This window comes from Sceloporus undulatus, chromosome 2 (genome assembly GCF_019175285.1).
Source record: "Sceloporus undulatus isolate JIND9_A2432 ecotype Alabama chromosome 2, SceUnd_v1.1, whole genome shotgun sequence".
Lineage (NCBI taxonomy): Eukaryota > Metazoa > Chordata > Lepidosauria > Squamata > Phrynosomatidae > Sceloporus > Sceloporus undulatus.
This window is the reverse complement of record NC_056523.1, coordinates 8180406-8204617: the sequence shown is the minus strand read 5'-3', so window position 1 is coordinate 8204617 and position 24212 is coordinate 8180406. Positions and strand designations below refer to the sequence as shown.

The 24212-nt window shown below is 44.3% G+C and overlaps 1 protein-coding gene across 1 annotated transcript; it reads left to right on the top strand.

The window, feature by feature from the left end:
- Window positions 1-7375: 7375 nt before the first annotated feature.
- On the top strand, window positions 7376-21429 carry LOC121921823 (zinc finger protein 271-like). Its single transcript, XM_042450424.1, has 5 exons — window positions 7376-8312; window positions 9248-9374; window positions 11925-11998; window positions 15762-15888; window positions 17831-21429. The coding sequence occupies exons 1-5, from the start codon at window positions 7896-7898 to the stop codon at window positions 19861-19863; spliced, it is 2778 nt and encodes a 925-aa protein (XP_042306358.1). The 5' UTR covers window positions 7376-7895; the 3' UTR covers window positions 19864-21429.
- Window positions 21430-24212: the final 2783 nt, after the last annotated feature.

The window sequence follows — 24212 nt, the reverse complement described above, 5'->3', positions numbered from 1 at the left end:
GATGGCCCTTGTGGTCTCTTCCAACTCTATGATTCTATGATTGTCCTATCACCTCTGTCTTTTCTTCTCCAGTCTAAACATACCCAGTTCCTTTTATTGTTCCTCATAGGGCTTAATTTCTAGACCTTTTATCATCTTATTTATTTATTTTTATTTATTTATTTCAGTGAGATTCTTGGAGGGAACAACTTCTAGACACATTCCTGCTTGTAATGCTATTCTTAAACTGTAATATCAAAAAATTAATACAGTATTCCAGGTGAGCCCTGACCAAAGCAGAACAGAGTGCCACCAGTACTTCCCTCCATCTAGGTACTATACTTCTCTTAGTGTAGCATATAATTCCATACTCTAGTTTCTTTTTTTGCTACTGCTCCAAAATATTTTTGAGTCAAGTTACCCTTGTAGTATACTAGATAATTTTCACATGTAGTTCTCTCAAGCCAGAGAGAGACAAGGCCTTGAAAAGAAAGAGGAAGAGTGTACTTCATTGAGGCCACCTGCAGAGTAGGACTGATCACCTTATCTCCAGTCTCCATAAATAGCTGCTTCTAAATAATTATTACTATCAAGTTCTTTCTAAATAGGTAAAGACATAGTACAGGAATACTTAGAATGATAACAAGTGTCATCCTGTCATGCAGGAACAAACATGATGACATGATATCCATGCTTAAATATTTGAAAGATTGTCATAATGAGGATGGAGCAAGCTTATTTTCTGCTGCTTCTAACCCTTTTACTATTTTGGCTGCTGCCCTCCAGCTTGTCATTGCCCTTAAACTTACAGACATTTTGGAAGAAATTTTCAAATGAACTCTAGAAGATTCAAAATGTTTTTATTTATGTGCGCAAGGTTTTGTTAACATACACAAGACCTGTTCGTTTCCTTTCATGTGTGCTTATTGTTAAGTTTTGAATAAAAAGTTTGCTGAATCATGTTGAATTGATCTTTTCTCTTCCTGGTACAGGAATGTACCACTATTCCCTGATCTCCCTTCCAGCTAACCAGGAACCCTTCTGTTTTGTTAAATCCAGCTTCAGTTGGTTTGCCCACATTTAGTCCATAGAATCATAGAGTTGGAAGAGACCTCAAGGGCCATCCAGTCCAACCCCATTCTGCCGTGCTGGAAATCTCCTAGCACCACTTTCTCAGTTCTCTTCAAGATGAACTAGAATCCCTGTAGTACGGTGCCCCAGTCCCATCCAGACAGGCAGCCCAGAAGGATACCAGCCACAGAGGTCCAGCAGAGCTGACATAGTCACACTCCCCATGTCCAGTTTACTGAGTAGGTCATTGACCAAGGTGACCAAAGCCATCTCTGTCCCATAACTAGGCCTGAAGCCAGACTGGACTGGATCCTGATCAGTGGTTCTCAAACTTTGGCCCTCCAGATGTTTTGGACTTCAGCTTACAGAATTCATAACTGTTGGCGAAGCTGATTAGGGCTTCTGGGAGTTGAAATCTAAAACACCCGGAGGATCAAGGTTTGGGAACCACTGATCTACATGATCCATTTCATCAAGGAATCCCTGGAGCTGAGAGTCCACCACATACCAGAAGAATGCTGGAGACTGGCTGCCTTTCAGACCAGATGGAACTGCCTTGCTGTAGTGAAGGACCAAGGACTCCAACATCACCACTGAGCTCAGGATGGGAGACTGTTGTATAGCAAGTTGGGCAGTACACAAACAGAATCCCTATTCTGTCCCTGCAACTCACCTTCAAAATCACATCTGGAATACTGTGTCCAGTTCTGGGCACCACAATTCAAAAAGGATGTTGAAAGGCTGAAGGGTATCCAGAAGAGGGCAAACAAAATGGTGAAGGGCCTGGAAACCATGCCTTATGAGGAGAGACTTAGGGAGCTGGGTATGTTTAGCCTGGAGAATGTTAAGAGGTGAAATGTTAGCCCTAGTCACATGGAAAATGGAGCAAGCTTGTTTTGTGCTGCTCCAAATAACAGGTCATGAAACAAGGAAAAGAGATTCCACCTCAACATTAGGAGGAACTTCCTGACAGTAAGAGCCATTTGAGAGTGGAACACACTCCCTCGGAGTGTAGTGGATGGAGTCTCCTTCCTAGGAGATCTTTAAACAGAGGCTGGGGGGCTATCAGTCAGGAGTGCTTTGATTGTGAGTTCCTGCATGGCAGGGGTTGGACTGGATGGCCCTTGTGATCCCTTCCAACTCTATTATTCTGTGATTCTATCTGCTACCCTAGCATGTTTTTTAAAGACAGATCTGTATGTTTAGCCTCCAAAATGGAAATCCCAAGAAAAGTGGAGGCTGATGAAAGAAAAAATTATCATTGGAGGCATTTTGGGGGGAATGTTCAAATGATCTCTGGAGGTTCACAGTGTTTTTGTTTACTTACACCAGTTTTTGTTAACTCATGCAAGAACTGGTTGTTTTATTTCACATGTGCCTGTTGTTAGTTTTGAATAAAAAGTGTGCTGAAACACGTTGAACTGATCTTTTGTTCCCCAGTACAGGGATGGACCGTTATTCTTTATCTGTTATTTCTGCCTCTGGTACCAATTTTTCTGTTAAAGAAGTGATGCCTAGGAAAACACTTCCTTTGTTAACCAAGGTATATCTACATTTCTCCATCTGCTGGGTGGAAGGATGGGGAACAGTGGAAAAGGTATGTATACTAGTGATGCTCTTGACCAGGATCATTGTGAAAAACAGTTGTTGGGCAGTAGGAAGGGTCTCCTGGCACAGAAAAGCTAGATGTGCTACTCATACCTATGCAATGATTAAGTATATGAGACAGTCTATATGAAGGGTGGGGAAGGATAGAACCCCATCTGTTGGGCGTCTGACTGGTTATTTATGTACAGTATTTATTTATTTATCCCTATGCAGGATCCAGGGTAGTCTACAGCATTTCAAAAAATCCAGAGTACAGTTACAACATTATTTTTACAGGCATTTAAAAAGAATTAAATAGCAGTTCAATAAAAAGCAGGACATGAAAACAATATAAAAACACAGATCATAATTTTAAGAAATGTTTTTAAAAATAACCTCACCACAAATCCTTTCTGTTACATACACTTTAAGCCAAAGACCTGCCTGAATAAGAAGTGCCTAACCTGCTGACAAAAGGAAAAAAGACAAGGGGGCTCCCCAAAACTCCCACAGGAGGGAATTCCACAATCTGGGAGCAGCCACTAAGAAGGCGCTCTCCTGGGTTCTTGCCAATTGTACCTGGATGACCATGGGACTGTGAGAAAGCCTTTCCCCAAAGATCTCAAAATTTGAGCAGGGAGATTTTTAAAAAGGGAGAGATAAAGTCAGACAACGTGGACCCAAGCCCTATAGGGCTTTAAAGATCATAGCCAGTTCATGCCCAGAAATGGACTGGTAGCCAGTGAAGCCGCTTCAATGGGGATGTGTGTATTTGTACTGTATGTTGCCTGTAACTGGCCCCAGTCAATAGCCTGGCTGCAGCATGCTGGACCTGCTGAAATTGTCTAAAGACTGTCCCATGTTGACAGTCAGCTGTGCAAGTGCATGCCTGGCCACTAATGAAACCTGGGCATCCAGGCTCACGTCAGAGTCAAGAAATATGCCCAAGCTGTGAAGCTGAGGTTTCAGGAGGATGGTCACGGCCTCTACCACAGGCTGAATCCCTCTTCCCTGATCTCCCTTCCAGGTGACCAGGGGCACTAAGTTTTGTCTGGATGAAAATTTGTTTTTAATCAGTTTGCTCTCATCTAGTCCATTCCTGACAGCAGATACACTGGTTTATCCCTGAAACAACGTCCTTAAGAGTTAGCTAGAAAAGAGAGATAGAGTTGGGTGTCATCAGCTTCAACACTATGGCCGAACTCACCCAGCGGTTTCATGTAGATGTTGAAAGAGCATGGGGTTCAGAACTGAGCCCTGAGGAATCCCTGCAGAGTGCAGGAATCCCCAGCACCAGCTTCTCAGTTTCCTCCGAGAATGACGGAACCACTCTTTGTGTGTTCCCCGGCCCAGGATACCAGCCATTGAAAGGCCCTCCACTTCTTTATCTAAAGCTGCTACATTTCTCCAGTTTTGCTGAAAATAATCTAAAAATACATTCCAATCTTCCAAGTACTTGTCTGTAATCTCATATTCCAAACTTCTTGATAATTTGTCCATTTCCAACAAGACCAGCAGTTTATAAAACCAAGTTTCAAGAGATGGGATATCTTCCTTCTTCCAGGATTGTGCATAGATTATCCTCGCGGCTGATAACATATAAAACATAATTTTGCCATACTTTCCCCCTAGAATTTCATTTAACGTATTTAATAAAAATATCTCTGGTTTGAATTCAAGATTTTCCTTTATAATTTTTTTTAATGATGTATCTGCTAAGGAGTGCCCTCACGTTTTAGACACTTCCAGCAACTGCTGTTATAATTCTTATATATTTTACAGTTGGTTTCTCTTGATCGTAGGTCAACTACCAAGGCCACCAAAGCTGTCTCAGTCCCATAGCTAGGCCTGAAGCCTGACTAAAATGGATCTAGATGATCCATTTCAGCTGAGAACCTCTGGAGCCGAGAGACTGCCACACACTCCAGAACTGTGCCCAGAAAGATGCTGGAGATTGGCCAGTATTTCTCTAATGCAGGGGGTTCGGGAAGAGGTTTTCCAATCATGGTTTCACCACAGCTTTTCAGACCAGGTGGAAGTCTGCCTTAGTGTACTGAGAGAACTCAAAGACATGGCCATGTGAATCTGGAAAATTAGTCTGCCAAGGGATCTTGTAGCATAGGTTTTTGAAGATGCCAGCCACAGATGCTGGCGAAACATCAGGAAGAAACTCTTCTAGAACTTGGCCACATAGCCCGAGAAACCCACAAAAAACTATGGATGCCGGCCATGTAGCACATTCCTTCCTCAGGAACATGGGGTGGAAGGAGGGTCCAAGGACAGATCTTTCTAAGCAGGCTGAGTGAGAGAGGAGAACAATAAAAATGCAAAACCTTGCCCGTATGGAGATGGGGTGGCAAATTTAGCTTTAATGCTAGCTGCCCAGGGACAAAGGCAGGAAGAAAACTGGGTGTAGACCACTTTGATCTCGCTGGGCATTCCATGCTGAACCTTAGAACAGCAGTCCTTGACAAACAAACAAAAAAGCAGGGGGGGAAACCGAGGTGTGTGTTTCCCACCCTTAAAATAGAGAGAGGGGAGCAACCCCCTGTTATAATGTAGGACTCAACCCTGATAGTCCTAAAAGAGAAGCTGGAAGGAGTCCTCTCTTCTCCCCCATTCCCTGGCCAGGGATGGATGGGCTCCAAGGAACAAGAGGTCATAGAATCATAAATGGGAAGAGATCCCCCAAGGGCCATCCAGTCCAACCCCTTTCTTCTGTCATGCAGGAACTCTCAATCAAAGCAGCCCTGAGAGAGGACCATCCAGCCTCTGCTTAAAGACCTCCCAAGAAGGATAGCCCACCACTCTCCAAGGCACTTTATTTCATTATCAAACAGCTCTCACTATCAGGGGGTTCCTCCTAATGTTGAGGGTCCTGTTCTCTGTAGCAGCAGAAAACAAGCTTGCTCCAGAGTTTGTGAGTTCCTGCATGGCAGGGAGTTGGACTGGGTCGCCCTTGTGGTCTCTTCTAACTCTATGAGTCTATGATTCTATCCTCAGTAGAACACCCCTTCAGATACTTAAACAGGGCTATGATACCCCCAAGATCAAAGATTCCCCCCACAATCATTGGTTAGGGAGGAAAGTGAGTCCCATTTCAAAGGGACCCCTTGGAAAGACCCACCCCCTCAAAGGAGGGGAGGGAGGGGAGGAGGAGGAGGTGGAGCCCCCCAAGCCCAGCCTTCCTTCCTTCCTTCCTTCTTTGTAGGCAGCCTGGCTGTCTCTCTGCTGCTGAGCTCAGGTGAGTCCAGATCCTGGACCTTTCTTCTTCTTCTTCTTCTGGGGGTGGGCTTCCTTCCCTCCAGAGGCACTCCTTCAGGAGCAGCAGGGGGAGGAAGGCGGATCCAGGAGGAGGAGTGGAGGTCGGGGGGGGGCAGGAGAGGGAGAGGGAGAGAGGGGCCCCATTGCCCAGCCAAGCCACCCCCAGGAACCCCCTCTCTCTGCCCCCCTTTGGGTTGAAGGCTGGGGAGAAAGAGAGGGGCCCCAGTGGACCAGCCAAGCCCCCCTCCAGGCATAAGGGGAGAGGGGACCCCCATTGCCCAACCAGGCCACACCCCCCCAGGCAGCCCTCTCTCTGCCCCCTTTGGGGAGGGAGGAGGAGCTGGGGGCTATCCTGGCGGAGGAAAGGAGACAGGAAGGGGAGGAAGATGGGGGGTCTCTGGGGAGGGGTAGGGAGCAGAGGCCAGTCAAGCCACTACCACCTCCACCCCCCACCCCCCGTAGATGGGGAGGTCCCTGGTGCTGCTGCCCCCTTGGTCTTCCTTCCAGACTGAAGGCTGGGTGAGAGGGGGAGAAGGGCTGGGGGCAACATGGGAGGACTTCCTCACAATGGAGGGGATTTTCCTGCAAGAAGCCATGTGTCCCCCCTCATGCTTTCCCTTCGTCTCCCCAATTCTCCCCAGAGAAGCTGATCAGACTGGCCCTTGCCCACCCTCCATGTAACAGAGGGGAACCTGAAGGGTCCACCAGCCTTCAAAAGTGGATCATCTTAATAGTCCCATTGCCCCTGCAGGATTATATTGCTGTTCTTCTTCTTCTTGTTGTTAACTGCCCTCCATTCGACCCTGACTCATGGTGACCCTGTGGATGAAGGTCTCATTATATGGCCCAAGTACGACAGCCTCAGTTTTGTCATCTACCAGGGAGTGTTCATGCCAGATCTGTTCTAGGACCCATTTGTTTGTCTTTTGGGCCTTCCATGGTATCCTCTTCTCCAGCAACATGTCAAATGAGTTTTCTTCTTATCTGCTTTCTTCACTGTCCAGCTCTCACATCCTTACATGGTGACAGGAAATGCAATGATAGTACCCTTGATGCTCACTCTGACCAGACAATGATTCATGACAGCTCTGAGGTCCTCAGATCCGTATGCTCCAAGCTCAAAACACCTCAAGGGACTGATGTGCTGAATGTGTGGGTCCTGAAACCAGTTGGAATGGGAACATGTTTGTCATGGATGCCATGAACTCCCAAGCTAGCCATGGCAGACTGGTCACAAATGGGACGTTGAAGTCGTCCAAGTTCAAATTAAGAGACCAGTTCTGTGAACTCAGCCAGACAGTCTAATGGGCTGCAGGGAAAGCAGGGAAGAGACCTGGTTGCTGTCCTCCACAAATGTCATCTTCTATGTATCTCTTGTGTGCACATGCACGCACCTTCAAATTGTCTGTTGACTTATGTTGACCTCATGCATTGCATAGGATTTTCTTAGGTAAGGAATACTCAGAGGTGGTTTTGCCAGTCTCTTTCTCTGAAACATAACCTACAGCACCTGATATTCATTGGCAGTCTCCCATCCAAATACTAATCAGAGTGACCCTTCTTAGCTCTAAGATCAGACAAGATTGGTGCTTTTAGGATTTCTACATCAGTATAACAGTTCTTAACCCAATGATGTATAGTCAGCTCTCCTTTTCTGCAGGCTTGCCATCCACGGACTGGAGCATCCGTGGATGGTCCCTCCCTGTTGTTCCCAATGGAGGAGCATGCATGCCATTGGGAACAAGAGGACTTTAGATCCTGTGGATTTTGCTATCATCAGGTGGGTCCAGAACAGAACCCCCATGGATATGAAGAGCCTACTGTATATTGATGGTCTTCTGTAAAAACCTGATAACACTAACAATAATGCAACAATATCTTGGTTTTACAGGGTGTTGCAGCAGATCAGCTTAAGGAAATCTTTGCCCTGAGACGGATGGGAGAAGAATAACTTTGGTCCTATTGGTAGCTTTGTCGGTGGAAGAAAAATAAAGATGGTTGAACCAACCTTAGCTGGTCCTGAAGGAAGAAGAGGTCCTGACGGCTTCAGTGCTGAGAGCACTGGGGAATTCTGGGAGAGGACAGTCCAGAAGAGGTTCCTGGGTAAGGATCATGACAGCTCAGAGAGTCAGCGCCAGTGCTTCAGGCAGTTCTCCTACAAGGAGGACAAGGGGCCCAGAGAGCTTTGCAGCCAACTCCACCATCTCTGCCATCGGTGGCTGAAGCCAGAACGCCACTCAAAGACTGAGATCCTGGACCTGGTGATCCTGGAGCAATTCCTGACCATCCTGCCCCCAGAGATGGAGAAGTGGGTCAGGGAATGTGGGGCAGAGACCTGTTCCCAGGTGGTGGCCCTGGCAGAGGGTTTCCTCCTAAGTCAAGCAGAGGCAGAGAAGCTGAAGCAGCAGGAGGTGGGTATCTTCTGGTGTAAAGGTGACAGATGATGGCTGTGTTGCTCCCTGCGTTTAGCCCTCTGATGACTGATGAGGGCAAAGGTCTCCTGAAGTGGTTCTTCTGAAATGTGGTGCCCTTAAATTTGGCTTTGATAAAGAGAGTTGTGGGGAGGATTTGCCTTGTGATGAAGTGGAATCACAGTTCCCAAAGCATGTTTCCACTTTAAAACCAGATGTGTTCCTCTTGTGTGCCAGGTTTACAAGGAAGTGCCAGGTATTCCAGCTGCATTGCTATACAATCAGAGTTTCTCCCAAGGTGACGCCAGTGGCAAAGTATTGCCATGATGTGTCCAGGAGCAAAATGGGCTTCTAGCCACTCCAGCAAGGAGCCCTCTCTCACTCCAAGAGGTGAAACACTTTTACCATTGCTGACCTTTGTTTTTTTCATTTTATTTTTATTCCAAAGCCTACATAACAACTTGCCAACAGTGTTGTAGTAACAGACTGTACAGGAGATATTACTATACAGTATCTGTAGGTTTGCATTTTTGTTTCACCATGCATCTCTTACTGCTCTCCCTTATACACACACACATAAACATATGAACCTATACATACATATGCATTAAAATGGTCTATGATCATGGGATTTTCCCCATTATCTAGGCAGTACAGCTGAGAGAATAGTCTTCTTTCCAGGTAACAAAGGATTAATGCAGTGATGGATTAAACTGCATTTATTGGGGTCAACATCACAGAGTATCAGGAGGGAGAAATGCCAAATGGGAGCTGGCTAGAAGAGCAAATCTTGGAGATACTTCTCATCAGAGGTTATAAATATCTCAGGGATGACCTCGAAGGGAGTCTAACCAAGAAGAACAAAAGGGATGCTTGGGGGCTATTTACTCATCCTTCTCCAAATTCCATGTCTTGAATCCTTGCTGTTGTTTCAGGTCCACAGTCTCTTGGTGGAAGTTCACTCTGAATTCCCAGTGGCAGAGAAGGCACCGTTCGACTCGAGGCAGAATCCTCAATCGAGGGAGATCAAGCAGGAATGTGATGGAGGGTCCCCCTTTCAAGGTACAGATGAAACTTCTCTGTCTAAAATCCTACAGGTCTCATTATTGTTGTTAGTTGTGTGTCTTCAAGTCATTTCTGACTTTTGGCAACCCTTAGGTGAAGCTATCATGAGGTTAGCACACCCAGCTACAGTAGGATCCACTAGAGTACAATCCCATTCTTTCTCAGCTCAATTTTTTGGTATTTACTCCAGACATATTGCTGCAACCAGACACTGAAAATTCTCTCCAGACCTCATTTATCCTCCTTTCAATGTATAATGCTAAAAGAGTTTCAGATGTACAGAGGATGAAGAAGAAACAGGAGCAGGATGGGAATACAATGATTTTGTAAAAAGAGTCATTGTTGTCAGAGGCTTTGTTAGCTAAGCTGTGCCTGTACTTCCTAGTGGGTCTTTGGCGTTTATCAGACAGGGTTTCTGCAGCCCAGATCTGGGGCTTCTGCGGATTGGGCAATTCGAAATGACCTGTTATCCAGAATGTATTTCCATACCTGGTTGATTTCAATGGGAGCCCCATATGCAGGGCTTCCATGGGACTTCCGAACTGGCTCCTCATTTTGGCGCGTTTTGGCGAGTCTGCTAAATAAGGGGATTGATGGGAATCGCATTGGGGCTCTGTACGATCTCACTGCAAATTGGTCTGGTGTGGAATCCCAGTTTGCTTGTTCTTCTGACCACCATTGCAAAGACCCCCGGGTTGCAAATCTCCCACGATGCCCTGCTGCAAGTTGCCCCATTTGCTTCTGCCAGGGCTAGGGAGCGATCATGGCTCCATCGGGGCTCTCTCTCTCCTTCCCTCTTCTTCCCCACTGGAGCTGGCCAGCGAGTGCATTCTCCTTGCCTGCCTGCCTCTCTCTCTCTCGCTCTCTCTCTCTCTCTCATACACGCACACGCGCGCACACACACACACACACACACACACACATTTCAGCCACATCTATATTTACATCTATCCTCCTGTCATTCTCACACACAAAGGCGGGGGGGGGAGGTGCCTGATGGGAGCTCCGTTCCTGCCCTGCCCTTGGCCCTTTCCTCCTGCTGATAGGTCACTGAGGCTGAGAGAGTGTGACCTGTCAGTTTCAACTAAAGTAGACCCATGGAATCAATTGGGAATAAAAGGGAAATGCAGTGCAGGCATATAACACTAATAATAATAATAACAATAATAATAATGAAGGCTCTTAAGTTCCAGGAGGTGACGTTTGCAGCACTCATTGGGGCATCCCCCTCCTTTTTTTAGAGCCAGACACCAGAATAAGCAGATTCTGTCATCAGATTAAAAATCTCTGGTGTGTGTGTGCTTGTGTTGTGGTCATTTGGGTCTGCCCTTGGCCCCATGTTCAGTCCCAAAATGCAAGCTAGTGCCATCTCTGTGCTCTGTATCCCACTCCCTTGCCACTCCAGAATGCCTCATACACAGGTAATAATAATAGTAATAATAACAATAATAATAATTCCTCACCAGAAAAGGATACATTTTTTTTCTTTCCCTAGGCTTCCCCCCCCCCCATTTCCTTAGAGACAATAGCAAAAACTGTATCAATTTGACAATATGCCAAATTGGACAGAGAAACATTTTTAACATTCAGATTGCAACATCCCTTCGGATTGCAACATTCCTTTGGATTGCATTGCAGCAATTGATTCCAAGCAGCTAGCCACATTCCATCTAAATATAGATCTATCCATGGCAAAAAATATTGCATTGGCAGAGAAAAATAATTAAAAAAAACCCCAAAGGGAAAGGTCCCTGCTTTGCTGTGCTCCCCTGACCTGCCCTGAAATGACCCCCGTCACCCCCTTTTTAAAACCTCCAACGAAGGAGAGCCAGCCACAACCTGAAGCAGTCCTTTCCACTGGGTCAGATTTCCCCCTTTTGCATTCCTCCTTCGGCTCTTTCCTCTCCTCCTCCTCCTCCTCCTCCTTCTCATTCTCGGATGAAGGGGAGGGAATGGCAACTGCTACAAAGGGAAGGAGAGAACTCCCAGAATTCCATAGCACTGAGCCAAGACAATTAAACCGAATTATCTCTCCCCAGTGTGGATGCAACCTAAGAGAAGGCAACTGAATGACAGGAGGATGGGGCTCTGACACAGAAGATCCTTTGAATTTCGCTGCCAGGGATGGGAAAAAAGGGGCAGCTGTCATTGACGTGAGGCTAACATTCGCATGAAAGTGGAGGCAGGCTCCCTTCTTGCCCCCGGAAGTGCAAAGGTTCAGGATGCCTTTAGGGCCCCACTAGACATGCGCAAGGGTTCCAATTCGAATAATTGAATCATGGTCTGCACTGGTGTGGGACTACCATTTGCACTCACTCCACTTTCCCTGAATCCGCATTACGTGACTTCCTTCAATTCGATTCCCCCTCAGTCTGGAAAGGTAACGTAACAGCAACCAGGTATGAAAATAAATTCTTGTTATCACGTCAATCCGAATGGCCCAATCTGCAGAAGCCCCTGCAGAAACCTCGTCTGATAAATGCCTTTGTTTAACACTGAAATTATAATCTCTGACACGGCCTCCCTCCTCTTTGGTCTCTCCCACAGAGGCTGGAATGAGGCCACCAACAAGAACTCCATTATCTCTTCCTCCTCTTTGCAGTGGGCCAGAACCAGTTCAGGTAAGGAGAAGGACTGTCATGTTCCAGTTTCCTGTGAAATTGTTTAAATGGTTAAAATTTGCCTTTTTTTTAAAAAAAAATTCCTGATGGAGTGAAATTGAGATTTGAAAAACATGAATGTGAGCGGAACCCAGACTGACCGATTTTGTTCATCCTGACCCAGAGTTTGGAGGGCTCCCCTTTGAAACCTCTAGGTTTTAATCCCTCCATCTTCCACTTGTTTTTCCTAAACTGGAGTTGCTCTCTTTTTTCTCTGAACTTTTTCTTGAACACAGAAAACAAATTGATAGATATTCCCCTTCTCCCCTTCAAAATCTATTAGAACCTTGAGCCATTTGTGATTTCTGTCTTATGGACTTTCTCGCATATTACTATTTATAGGCTGGGGAAAAGTAGTATTAATTTAAACAATTTATTATTTTATACCTTTTAAAATTTGTTGTATACATACATTCACCACGCGGACACACACACGTATACATACAATATATACCCCAACTCTGTTTTCAAATTGGCTTAAAACCAGCCAAAAATACAGGAGTTAATTCTGCGCTACCTCTCCTGAACCCCCTGTCATACATCTCCAACATTTTTGCAGATAAAACCAAGATGTGTGTAGTCAAGCAACATCAGGTGGTGATCAAGATGGCAAGAGGTATTAGTGAGGAACTACACATAACCAAAAAGAGGTTGCAGCAGTTGGCTTTTGCCAGAATCGACTGGGAAGATTTGGTCTTAGTCTATATTCTGTCCTTTGCTGAGTTGTTGTTGTGTGCCTTCAAGTTGTTTGCAACTTATGATGATGACCCTATCATAGGGTTTGGGGTTGGTGTTTTTTTTTTTTTTTTTTTTTTTTGCAATATTTGTTACTTCCTTTCCTCTGAGGCTGAGAGATTGTGACTTACCCAGAGTCACTCAGTGGGTTTCGATGGCTGAGTGGGCATTCAAAACCTTGTCTCCAAAATCATATTAAAACATTCAGACCACTACCACATGCTGTCGGATTTAATTGAGTGATACATTCTTTCAGCCTCATGGGAAAGCTCTGGCAAACCTCTTCTGAACAAATCTTGTCAAGAAATCTCCATGCTAGGTCTGCTTTAGGGTCACCTTAAGTCAGAATCGACTTGAATAAATAATAAATAAAATTTTTATTTATACCCCGCCCTTCCAACGATCAGGGCGGCTTACAGAACAATTAAAAACATACACAATCCATATTATAATACAAAGAATTAAAACCATACGAAAACATCAGTACATCAAAAAATAACAGAAAAAGCCCCATAGCCCAACCTCTTGGCCACGGTAGAGGAGGGAGGCCCACAGGATATTTAATCGGGGAATGCCTGTTGAAACAGGAAGGTTTTTAAGTCCTTCCTGAATTGGGCCAGGGTGGTAGATGAGCGGAGTTCAATGGGCAGCGTATTCCAAAGGGCTGGGGCAGCCGTGGAAAATGACCTCCGCATGGTGGAGGTTAACCTAGCCCCAGGCACCTTCAGTAATTGCTGCCCAGATGTTCTGAGGGTGCGAGGCGGAATGTACGGGGAGAGGCGGTCCTTTAGGTATCCTGGGCCCAAGCCATTTAGGGCTTTATAGGTAATAACCAACACCTTATATTGAGCTCGGAAGCGAATGGGCAGCCAATGGAGATCTTTTAAAACCGGTGTTATATGGCTGGTCCTGGGAGCGCCAGTGACCAGCCGGGCTGCCATGTTCTGCACCATTTGTAACTTCCGAGTTTGGTATAAGGGTTGCCCCATGTAGAGTACATTGCAGAAATCCAGTCTTGAAGTTACCAGAGCATGTACAACCGTTTCTAGGTCCCTCTGGGCCAGGTATGGGCGCAGCCGACGGATCAGCCGAAGCTGATAACAGGTGCTCTTGACCGTCGCATTCACCTGAGCAGTCAGGTGAAGTGATGAGTCAAGAAGCACCCCCAGGCTGCGCACGGAGTCCTTCACAGGGAGCGTGACCCCGTTCAGGACAGTTGGAACCACCGCCATTCCTGGACCAGGAGAACCTATCACTAGTACCTCCGTTTTCTCTGGATTCAATTTGAGTCGGTTTTCCCTCATCCAGCCCATTACTGACTCTAAACAGGCCACGAGAGGAGAGATGCCATCCCCAGTCACTGCATCAGTCGGAGACATAGAGAAAATGATTTGGGTGTCATCAGCGTACTGATAACCCCGCGCCCCATGTCTCCGGATGATCTCTCCCAGCGGTTTCATGTAAATGTTAAATAGCATGGGAGACAGAATGGCTCCTTGAGGGACCCCAGTTTTAAGGGCCCGCTCGTCGGAGCACACGTCTCCCAGCTGCACCATCTGGGACCTCCCAGAGAGGTAGGACCGGAACCACTGGAGCGCAGTGCCCCCGATTCCCACCTCTGCCAGGCGTCCCAGAAGGATACCATGGTCTATGGTATCGAAAGCCGCTGAGATGTCCAAGAGCACCAACAGGGACACGCTTCCCCCGTCGATGCTCAGACGGAGATCATCGACCAAGGCGACCATGGCCGTCTCAACCCCGTAACCCGCCCGGAAGCCAGTTTGAAATGGGTCCAGATAATCCGTTTCATCCAAGACCGCCTGAAGCTGGATCGCAACCGCCCTCTCGATCACCTTTCCCAGAAATGGCAGCAGCGAAACAGGCCGATAATTATTATGTACCAGGGGGTCGAGGGAGGGCTTTTTTAGGATCGGTTTTACAATGGCCAATTTAAGATCCGATGGAAATCGCCCATCCCTCAAGGATGTATTAATTATCCGGCGTAACAAAAATGTTACCGCCGGTCCCCCCTGGGCCGCTAGCCACGAGGGACAGGGATCAAGAGAGCAGGTGTTTTCCGAACACTTCCGAGGATCTTGTCCACATCCTCGGTACTCACCAACTCAAACTGATCCAGTTTAACATAGTCCACGGAGGCTCTGGACACTTCTATCCTAGGTTCTGCTATAATGTCAGCGTTCAGACCTTCGCTTATACGAGAGGTTTTATCTGCAAAAAAGTAGTTAAACAGGTCACAGCAGGCCTTAGAAGGTTCAAGGATCTGGTTCAGGGCGGGAGGGAGCTGAGTTGAAGGCACACCTCTTTCGTACTTTTAACTCTGTAGCACCTGAAATAAGCTGAGAACAAAGAGAGAAAGTAGGAAGAGGAGAAAGAAACTGGGACATTTTTAAAGCTGATGAAATAGTGGGACAAAAGAGGATTAACTGGTATGGTCCCTGCCACATTGGAACAGTGCTATAAAACTCCACAATCCTTAAAAATAAACAGACCAAAAACACCAGGTAAAAATTGGCCAACAGGGCAGTTAGAAGTGACACAGCATCCCTTCTGGCTTGCTGAAATGCACCAGTTTGGTCTCCCCACCCCATCTGCAGTTGCCTACCCCTGCTGAGACTTTTGGCATTTTGTTCCTCAGTGGAACAATATAACAGTAGTGCTATATGTCTTCCACTCCAATCTCCTTGTAGATTATGTCATGGGTTGTGTTTGTCAGACCTCGTCCATGATGCTCATGCTGGTGTTTGTGGTAGAATCAATCTCACCTTGGCTCCCTTTGGAGCCTTATCAGCCTGTGAGTTCACTTTCTTCTTCATGGTTTCTGCAAATCACACCCATTTGTGTGAATTTGCAGATGACCACTTGAAGAAATACTGTTACAGGTAAGCAACCTGTCCTTATCCTAATTGCCACAGCTGGCAGTCATCTTGATGTCTGGTGTAAGTAAAGAACCTTTTTCTTCTGTTTCCAGAGCCTGGTGACTTTTGATGAGGTGGCCGTGTCTTTCTCCTCAGAGGAGTGGGCCCTGATGGATCCTGACCAGAGAGCCCTGCACAAGGAGATCATGGGAGAGATCTGTGGGATGGTGGCCTCTCTTGGTAAGGCTCTCTTTTTATCTGGATGATTATGTCTTCTGTTATCTTTTAAAGGTATATTATTAAATTATTACAACATCCATAATGAAAACCAGTCATCTCACATTCCAGTTTCAATTCACCAGAAGTAACAGACATAACCAAAAACAAAAACTGAAAAAAGAAAAACATTTTTTACATATACTACCTTTTCCAACTTAGCCAACTAACACAAATAACGTTCACTTGCTTGCTTACCTACAATTCTGCATTACAATGACTTTAGTACACTAACTAGATTTCTTTTTCTTTGTCTTCTACTGTTAGTAAATGTCTTCTATGTTAAAATGCATTTATAATAACAGCATTAAAAGCTACAATGCTTTGAAGGGGGTCTTAATTCACCCCAAACCAAAGGAATAAGGCTGATTCTTCTTGGAAATGGTATGAGAGACCTCCATGCAGCATTTGGTCATATGGCAGCTCCCACATCACTTCCTTTAACCATGAAAGTTCCTGTATTCCCAGCACTTCATGAAATTTGTTTTCTTTTACAAGGAGCACAGAGAAAATGAATCTCCAATTGCTGTTATCTTAGGAAGTTCTGATTCTGTGAAAAAGTAAGGCTAAAAGTTTGCAGAACAAGGATGCACTTTCCCAAGGGCTATGGGATCATGATGTATCAATGAATAAATGTAGTGACAGCAACATGCAAAACGTAGCCCAAATACATCTTTATTAGGGACTAAGCTGCCGTATATAATTCAATCTCCCATCCAATGTGGGATGCTATAGAACATTTTTGTGGCCACCAGGATAATTTTTTTGCTCCTATCTATATGCCATCTAATTTCTTGTCTCAAAAACACAGAGGGAGAAGTTGCTAGGTGACAGTATTTCAGGGTCAGAAAGTTTGTCTCTTATGGAGTTGGCTGGTGTCCTTTATTTAAAGTGCTGTTTCATGTTTAAAGGATAGAAAGCTTATCCTTTTATTATACAGACTGAACAGGATACCAAAAATTTGTATGTTTTGCCATGGAGGCCCTTGATAAAGAGAAAAGATGCCCCTCAGAAGGCCCTAAATAAGATAGGAAACCAGCAGTCCAAACAGCCAGGTGCTTGCCCACGAGGTCTTGTCTTTGGATATATTCCACAAGTCTCTTGGCCTTTCATATAAGGTTATGCTTTTGTTGTAGCTTAGACAAAACTGGTATAACTGGTGAAAAAAACCCTAATATCAGTAGCATGATCTAGGAGTATCTGCATGTTTAAAACCTGTAATGTCTCCAAATATCATGAAAGATGAAAACGACTTTGCTTGGACCATAAAAGAGCAGTGAGAAGAAAGTTAGCTTGTTAGTTTATTTATTTATAGTTTGGTTTTGCCCCAGTAGTAATGCAAAGCAGCTTACAATGTAAATTAAAACAGAACAGCTAAAACAATAGAAACATTTTTAAAAAAAGTAAACCATACATCCAGTTAAAACCCAATTTTTAAAGAATTAAGATATTTGAAATATATGCTGCATACTAAAAAAAATCCAGTACACCTAATTGCTTCTACCCTGGTCAGTTAAGGCTGAATGCATGTTTAAACAGGAAAGACTTTGCTTGCTGGTGAAAAGACAGCAGAGAGGGAACAAAATGAACCTTCCACAGGAGGGAATTCTAAAGCTAGGAGCTGCCACCAAGAAGGCTCTCTCCTACGTCCTCACAAGCTTAGCCTAGGAGGGTGGTGGGATGGGGAAAATCCTCCCTGAAGATCATAAGACCCAAGCAGGCTCTTATGGGAAGATAGCTTTCACATAGGCTGGACCTAAGCTGTAAGAGGGAGCATAGTATCTCTTCTTTTGTTCTGAGGATTCATTTCTCTTTAGGATTCTTTGTCTTTAATCCTTTTCTCATACCCTGAAATTTTTTTCCACACAAATTTGAAATTGTTTGTTTCTGTTTTTCTTCTTCACAGCAGAAAACTGGAGGAAAACCTACATATGTGCTAATTACAGCAAGTGTTCTGAGCAAAACCTGGAACTTATCTACTTCCAGGACACCCAACATTCAGAAGAGGAAAGTTATATCACTGAGAAGCCTTGCAAATCCAGCATATCTGGGAAATGCGTTCCCCAAAATATGGCAAATTTGCTACACAAGAAGCTCCATACTGGAAAAAATGACTTTAGATGTGACTTTTCTCTGAAAGGTTTTGATAATAAAATGTACAATGTGAACTACCAAGAGGCCTGCACAGGAAAGAAACCACAGAAATCCCAGGAGTGTGGGAAATGCTTTGCTTACAATTCACTACTTATGGCGCATTTGAAAGTGCACACAGACCTTGTGAGCCATTCGAAAGTCCACACAGGAGACAAATCATTCAGATGTCAGGAGTGTGGGAAATGTTTTGTTCAAAAGGTAACCCTTGTGAAACACAAGAGATTCCACATAGGACAGAAGCCATACAAATGCCAGGAGTGTGGGAAATGTTTTACTCGGAAAGGATATCTAGGGATCCACCAGAGAGTCCATACAGGGGAGAAACCATATAAATGTGGGGAGTGTGGCAAATGTTTTGGCTACAGTTCACATCTTGTTATTCACCAGAGAGTCCATACAGGTGAGAAACCATACAAATGTCAAGAGTGTGGAAAATCCTTTGCTCATAAAGCAAACCTTGTGACCCACCAGCGAATCCATACAGGAGAGAAGCCATACAAATGCCAGGAGTGTGGGAGAGGCTTTGCTCAGAAATCAGATGTTATGAAGCATCAGCGAGCCCACACAGGAGAGAAACCATATAAATGCCTGGTGTGTGGGAAATGTTTTATTGACAATTCAGCCCTTTTGATCCACCAGAGATTTCACACAGGCGAGAAACCCTACAAATGTCAGGAGTGTGGAAAATGTTTTACTCAGAAAACAAATCTTGTGAATCATCAGCAAATCCATTTAGGAGAGAAACCATACAAATGCCAGGAGTGTGGGAAAGGTTTTGCTCAGAAAGTAAACCTTGTAAGCCACCAGCGAATCCATACAGGAGAGAAACCGTATAAATGCCAGGAATGCAAGAAATGTTTTGCTCAGAAATCAAACCTTGTGATTCATCAAAGGGTGCATACAGGAGAAAAGCCGTACAAATGTCAAGAGTGTGGGAAATGTTTTGCTCATAAAGTAAACCTTGAGAACCACCAGAGAATCCATACAGGAGAGAAGCCGTACAAATGCCAGGAGTGTGGCAAAGGTTTTGCTCAGAAATCAGACCTTGTGAAGCACCAGCGAATCCATGCAGAAAACAAACCATACAAATGCCAGGAGTGTGAAAAATGTTTTGCTCTGAAAACAAACCTTGTAAACCACCAGAGAATCCATACAGGTGGAAAGCCATACAAATGTCAGGAGTGTGGGAAAGATTTTATTTCTAAGTCAGGCCTTGTGAAACACCAGAAAACCCACACAAGAGAGAAATCATATAAATGTCTGGATTGTGGGAAACATTTTACTGACAATTCATCCCTTTTGCTCCATCAGAGATTTCACACAGGTGAGAAACCCTACAAATGTCAGGAGTGTGAAAAATATTTTACTCAGAAAACAAACCTTGTGATTCACCAACAAATCCATACAGGAGAGAAGCCATACAAATGCCAGGAGTGTCAGAAATGTTTTGCTCACAAAGCCAAGCTCAGGTACCACCAGCGAATCCATACAGGCGTAAAACCCTACAAATGTGAAGAGTGTGGAAAATGTTTTGCTCAGAAATCAAACTTTGTGATTCATCAGAGGGTGCATACAGGAGAGAAGCCGTACAAATGTCAGGAGTGTGGTAAAGGTTTTGTTTCCAAATCAGACCTTGTGAAGCATCATCGAGTCCACACGGGAGAGAAACCATATAAATGCCTGGATTGTGGCAAATGTTTTGCACAGAATTCAAGCCTTCTCAGCCACCAGAGAATACACACAGGAGAACAAATGTCAAGGGCATGGAAAATGTTTTGCTCATAAAGCCAACCTTGCAAAGCACCATATCCATACAAGAAGCTGTACAAATGCCAGGAGTATGGAAAATGTTTAGCTTGGAAAGGTCAGATAGGGGTTCATCGGAGAGTCCACACATGTGAGAAACCCTATAAATGTCTGGGGTGTGCAAAATGTTTTGCTTGCAACAATGATCTTGTGATCCACCAGCAAACTCATACAGGAGGGAAAATGCTACAAATGCTAGAAGATTGCAAAACGTGTCATTTCCAAGTCAGGATTTTCAAGCCACCAGAGAATTCACACGTGACAGAAACACTACAAATACGAGAAATATGGGAAATCTTTTGCCATAAATGCAGCTCAAGTGATACATTAGAGAATCCACTTGAAAGAGAAAGCTTTCAAATGCCAGAAATGTGACATTTTACTGCTAGCATTTTCTCTAGCAAAGAGCTCTTACTATAATTATTCAGGATTCCTCCTAAATTCTTTGCTGGATCCTCCTATCTTCTAATTTGAATCTGTTGGTTCAGGTCCTAGACTCTGGAGCAGCAAGAAACATGATCTTCCTCATGATAGTCATTCAGATGTTTAAAGATGGTTATCATATCATCTCTTAATCTTTTCTTATGTATTCTAAACATATCTACTTCCTTCAGCTGTTCCACATCATGGTTGTTTTCCAGATCTTTTACTATCTTGCTCACTTTCTAGAAACATTCCATCTTGTCAAAGTCTATAATGGCCAGAAATGAACACAGTATTCCTGATGAGCCCTGGCCAAAGCAGAACAGAGTTGTACCCTTTCTTCCCTTCATGTAGGTATGATGCTTCTCTTGATGTAGCATAAAACTGCAAACTTGCATTTTTTAAAATTGCATTGCTATCCTAACTTGTTGACTCACATTACCCTTGTGGTCTACTAAGACATCTAGATCATTTTCACAACTACTTTGTCAAACCAGGAGGCAAGGCCTTGAAAGAGGAAGAAGAGTGTACTTCATTGAAATCACCTGCAGAATAGTACAGATCGGCATATCTGCAGTCTCCATAAACTGCTGTGAAGTAGCTCTTACTATCAAGTAGTTGTTGTTATTATTATTATTATTATTATTATTATTATTATTATTATTAACCTTTATTTATAAAGCACTGTAAATTTACACAGCGCTGTACATACAGTCTTTTAGTTAGGCGGTTCCCTGCCCTCAGGCTTACAATCTAAATAGTTCCTAATGTTTCACTGGGATCTCCTTTTTTATAATTTGAATTCTTTGGTTCTGGTCGTATTTTCTGGAACACCAAAAGCCACTCCACATGTCAGACATTCAGAGGCTCCAGTAAAATTGTTGTGTCATTCTCCAGACAAACCTTACGTAATGCCTTCAACTTTTTCTCATTGACCTTAGTTTCCAAACCTTTTACTCCTCTGGCTGCCATCCTCTGTACACATTTGAGTGTGCCAAATTCTGGGCACTACAATTCAAAAAGGACATTGAGAAACTGGAGCGTGTCCAAAGGAGGGTGACTAAAATGGTGAAGGGTCTGGAAACCATGTCCTATGATTAACGACTTAGGGAGCTGGGAATGTTTAGCCTGGAGAAAAGAAGATTAAGAGGTGATATGATAGCCCTGTTTAAATATTTGAAGGGGTGTCACATCGAGGAGGGAAGAAGCTTGTTTTCTGCTGCTCCAGAGAACAGGACCAGGAACAATGGATCCAAGCTCCAGGAAAAGCAATTCCACCTCAACATTAGGAGGAACTTCCTGACAGTAAGGGCTGTTTGACAGTGGAACAAACTCCCTCGGAGTGTAGTGGAGTCTCCTTCCTTGGAAGTCTTTAAGCAGAGGCTGGACGTCCATCTGTTGGGGATGCTTTGATATGGATTTCCTGCATGGCAGGGGGTTGGACTGGATGGCCCTAGTGGTCTCTTCCAACTCTATGATTCTAACCTGCTAATCACTGTTGAATGTGTGCCTACTAAGAATTTACATGTTTTTCATACTTAACAGTTCTCAAAGTAAACAATGTCTTGAGAGATTTTGAGATACAAAGAGTGTCCTTCATGTACTGTTGTTTTTGTTGTTTTGTGCCTTCAAGTCATTTCCAACTTATGGTGACCCTAAGGCGAACCTATCACTGGGTTTTCTTGGCAAGTTTCTTCAGAAGGAGTTCGCCATTGCCATCCTCTGGGTCTGAGAGAGTATGACTTGCCCAAGGTCACCCAGTGAGTTTACATGGTCTACCCAGGATTTGAACCCTGGTTTCCAGAATCATAGTCCAACAAACCACGACACCAGACTGGCATGTATACCACCTGCAAAATAGGCTGGATCAGGTGATCTTCCATCTTGATAAACCAGTGATAACATATTCATAATGCATAATTAGACGTCTTTTAATTAGTTGTCATGATGATGCCTTTGAAGGCAGGCTTTTCCCCCATTGTTTTAAGAAAAAAAAATTGAAATGTTATTTAATTTTTTTAAAATTAAAATTTGAAATACAAAATTTAATTTTGAAACACAATTCTGTAGGATTGCCAGAGTGAAAACTTGAGAGGGCTCCTGTACAGTTAATGGCTGCGGAGACAAAGGAATGTCAGCAGGTGTCACTTGTCACAAAACCCAGTGAGCAACAACTACTGAAAATCCCTCTTCTGCGCAGCTGCTAAAGGTACAGGAGCCCTCTCCAGTTTTCAATCTGGAAATGTGGTGTAATGCAGGTGAGGAGCTGGTAACAAGCCAGAGAGGGGAAAAGGAAAAAATATTTGAACAGCTTCAGTGGTTTCCTCCTTTTCTGCATGGATACAGTAATCCTCCCTGTTTTTTTATGGGTACTTTGATGACCTGGGTATTATCCTTTTAATAAAGCTATTTTTTCTATTTTGACGCCTCTCTCTTATTTTCTCTTCCCCACAAAGACTCTGGGAATAACTGTACAGATAGAGCTTTGTTCTTTTGCGTTTGTTCAGTAAAGCCAAAGCCATTCTGCACACAGTGGATTTTACTGCTGGGCAAATATGGGCCTGAGACAATATTTCAGATGAGCCCATTGTTTGGCCCTCCAGATGTTGTTGGACTGCAACCCCCAGAAGTCCTCACCAGTGGCTATGCTGACTAAGAACTGCTGGGAGCTCCAATCCATCAATACATGGAGAGCTATAGGAGTTCCACCTTGGCATTAGCTCTAACTAGAGTAGACCCACTGAACGAAAGAGAATTACATAAGTGTTGACTTACTATTCAGCATTTGAAGTCATAGATTTACTCTCAATGGTTTTGCAGCAGCAGCAGCCCACTTCAGGAGCAGGCCTTCCGGTTGCCAGAAACCGCTCCTTCCACGTCATCTGCTTTGGCCCTATGTCTCCCAGAGCTCACATGCCCCATAGGAAAGGCCTCTACCTACATGGATATCTATCTGTACCATTTTAACTGAGAACAACATCTTGACAAAATATAGGCCTGTGACTAACACTGTCATATTTTTCTTTCTCCTGTGTGATTTTTAACACCTTTGTCTGATGAAGAAGCCAGTGGATTGTTGGAAGCTCGCATCATGTATTTTGGCTGGCCCAATAAAGATATTGCCATTTTGTGGGATTTGGATGTTATTGTACTAACAACAAAGTAATTCACTGTCTTTTCTCTCCATACTTCACAGCCTCACTCATACACACAAGGAATGACTGCTCTTTGGGACTGGATGGTAGATTTTTTTTACTCTTTCTAGACAAGGCTCCTGGTAAGTGAAAGGAAAGGTTTGTATCTCTAGAGGACAGAGTAGTGGAGACAGGAAACTCTGGGCTGGAATGGGATATTTTGTTTGTTGTGTCCCTGCAAGTTGTTTCCAGCTTATGGCGGACCTAAGGCAAGTCTATCATGGGGTTTTCTTGACAAGATTTGTTCATAGGAGGTTTGCCAATGCCTTCCCTTGAGGCTGAGAGAGTGTTACTTGCCCCAGGTCACCCAGTAGTCTCCATGGCCAAGTTGGGAATCAAATCCTGGTCTCCAGAGTAACAGTCCAACACTCAAACCACTACACCATGCTGGCTCTCACTCTGGAATGGGATATACCATCCAACATTTCACAGATTAAAATTGGGACATGGTTGTCCAAGGGACATGAGACCATGCTGGAGATGGCAAAAGTTATTATTGAGGAGGAACACATGATTGTGCAGCAGTTTGTTTTTGCTGGAGTATACAGAAAATGGCAAGACACTGCCCCCTTCTCTCTTCTCCTCTTTGCTGAGTTCATGAAATGTAAACTCTTTTTGTAATTTGAACTCAGTTTGCAGCAGCTGAAGTATGGTGAGAACAAAGGGGGAAAGTGGGAGGAAGCAGAAGAAAAAAGAGAAACTGGGACGTTG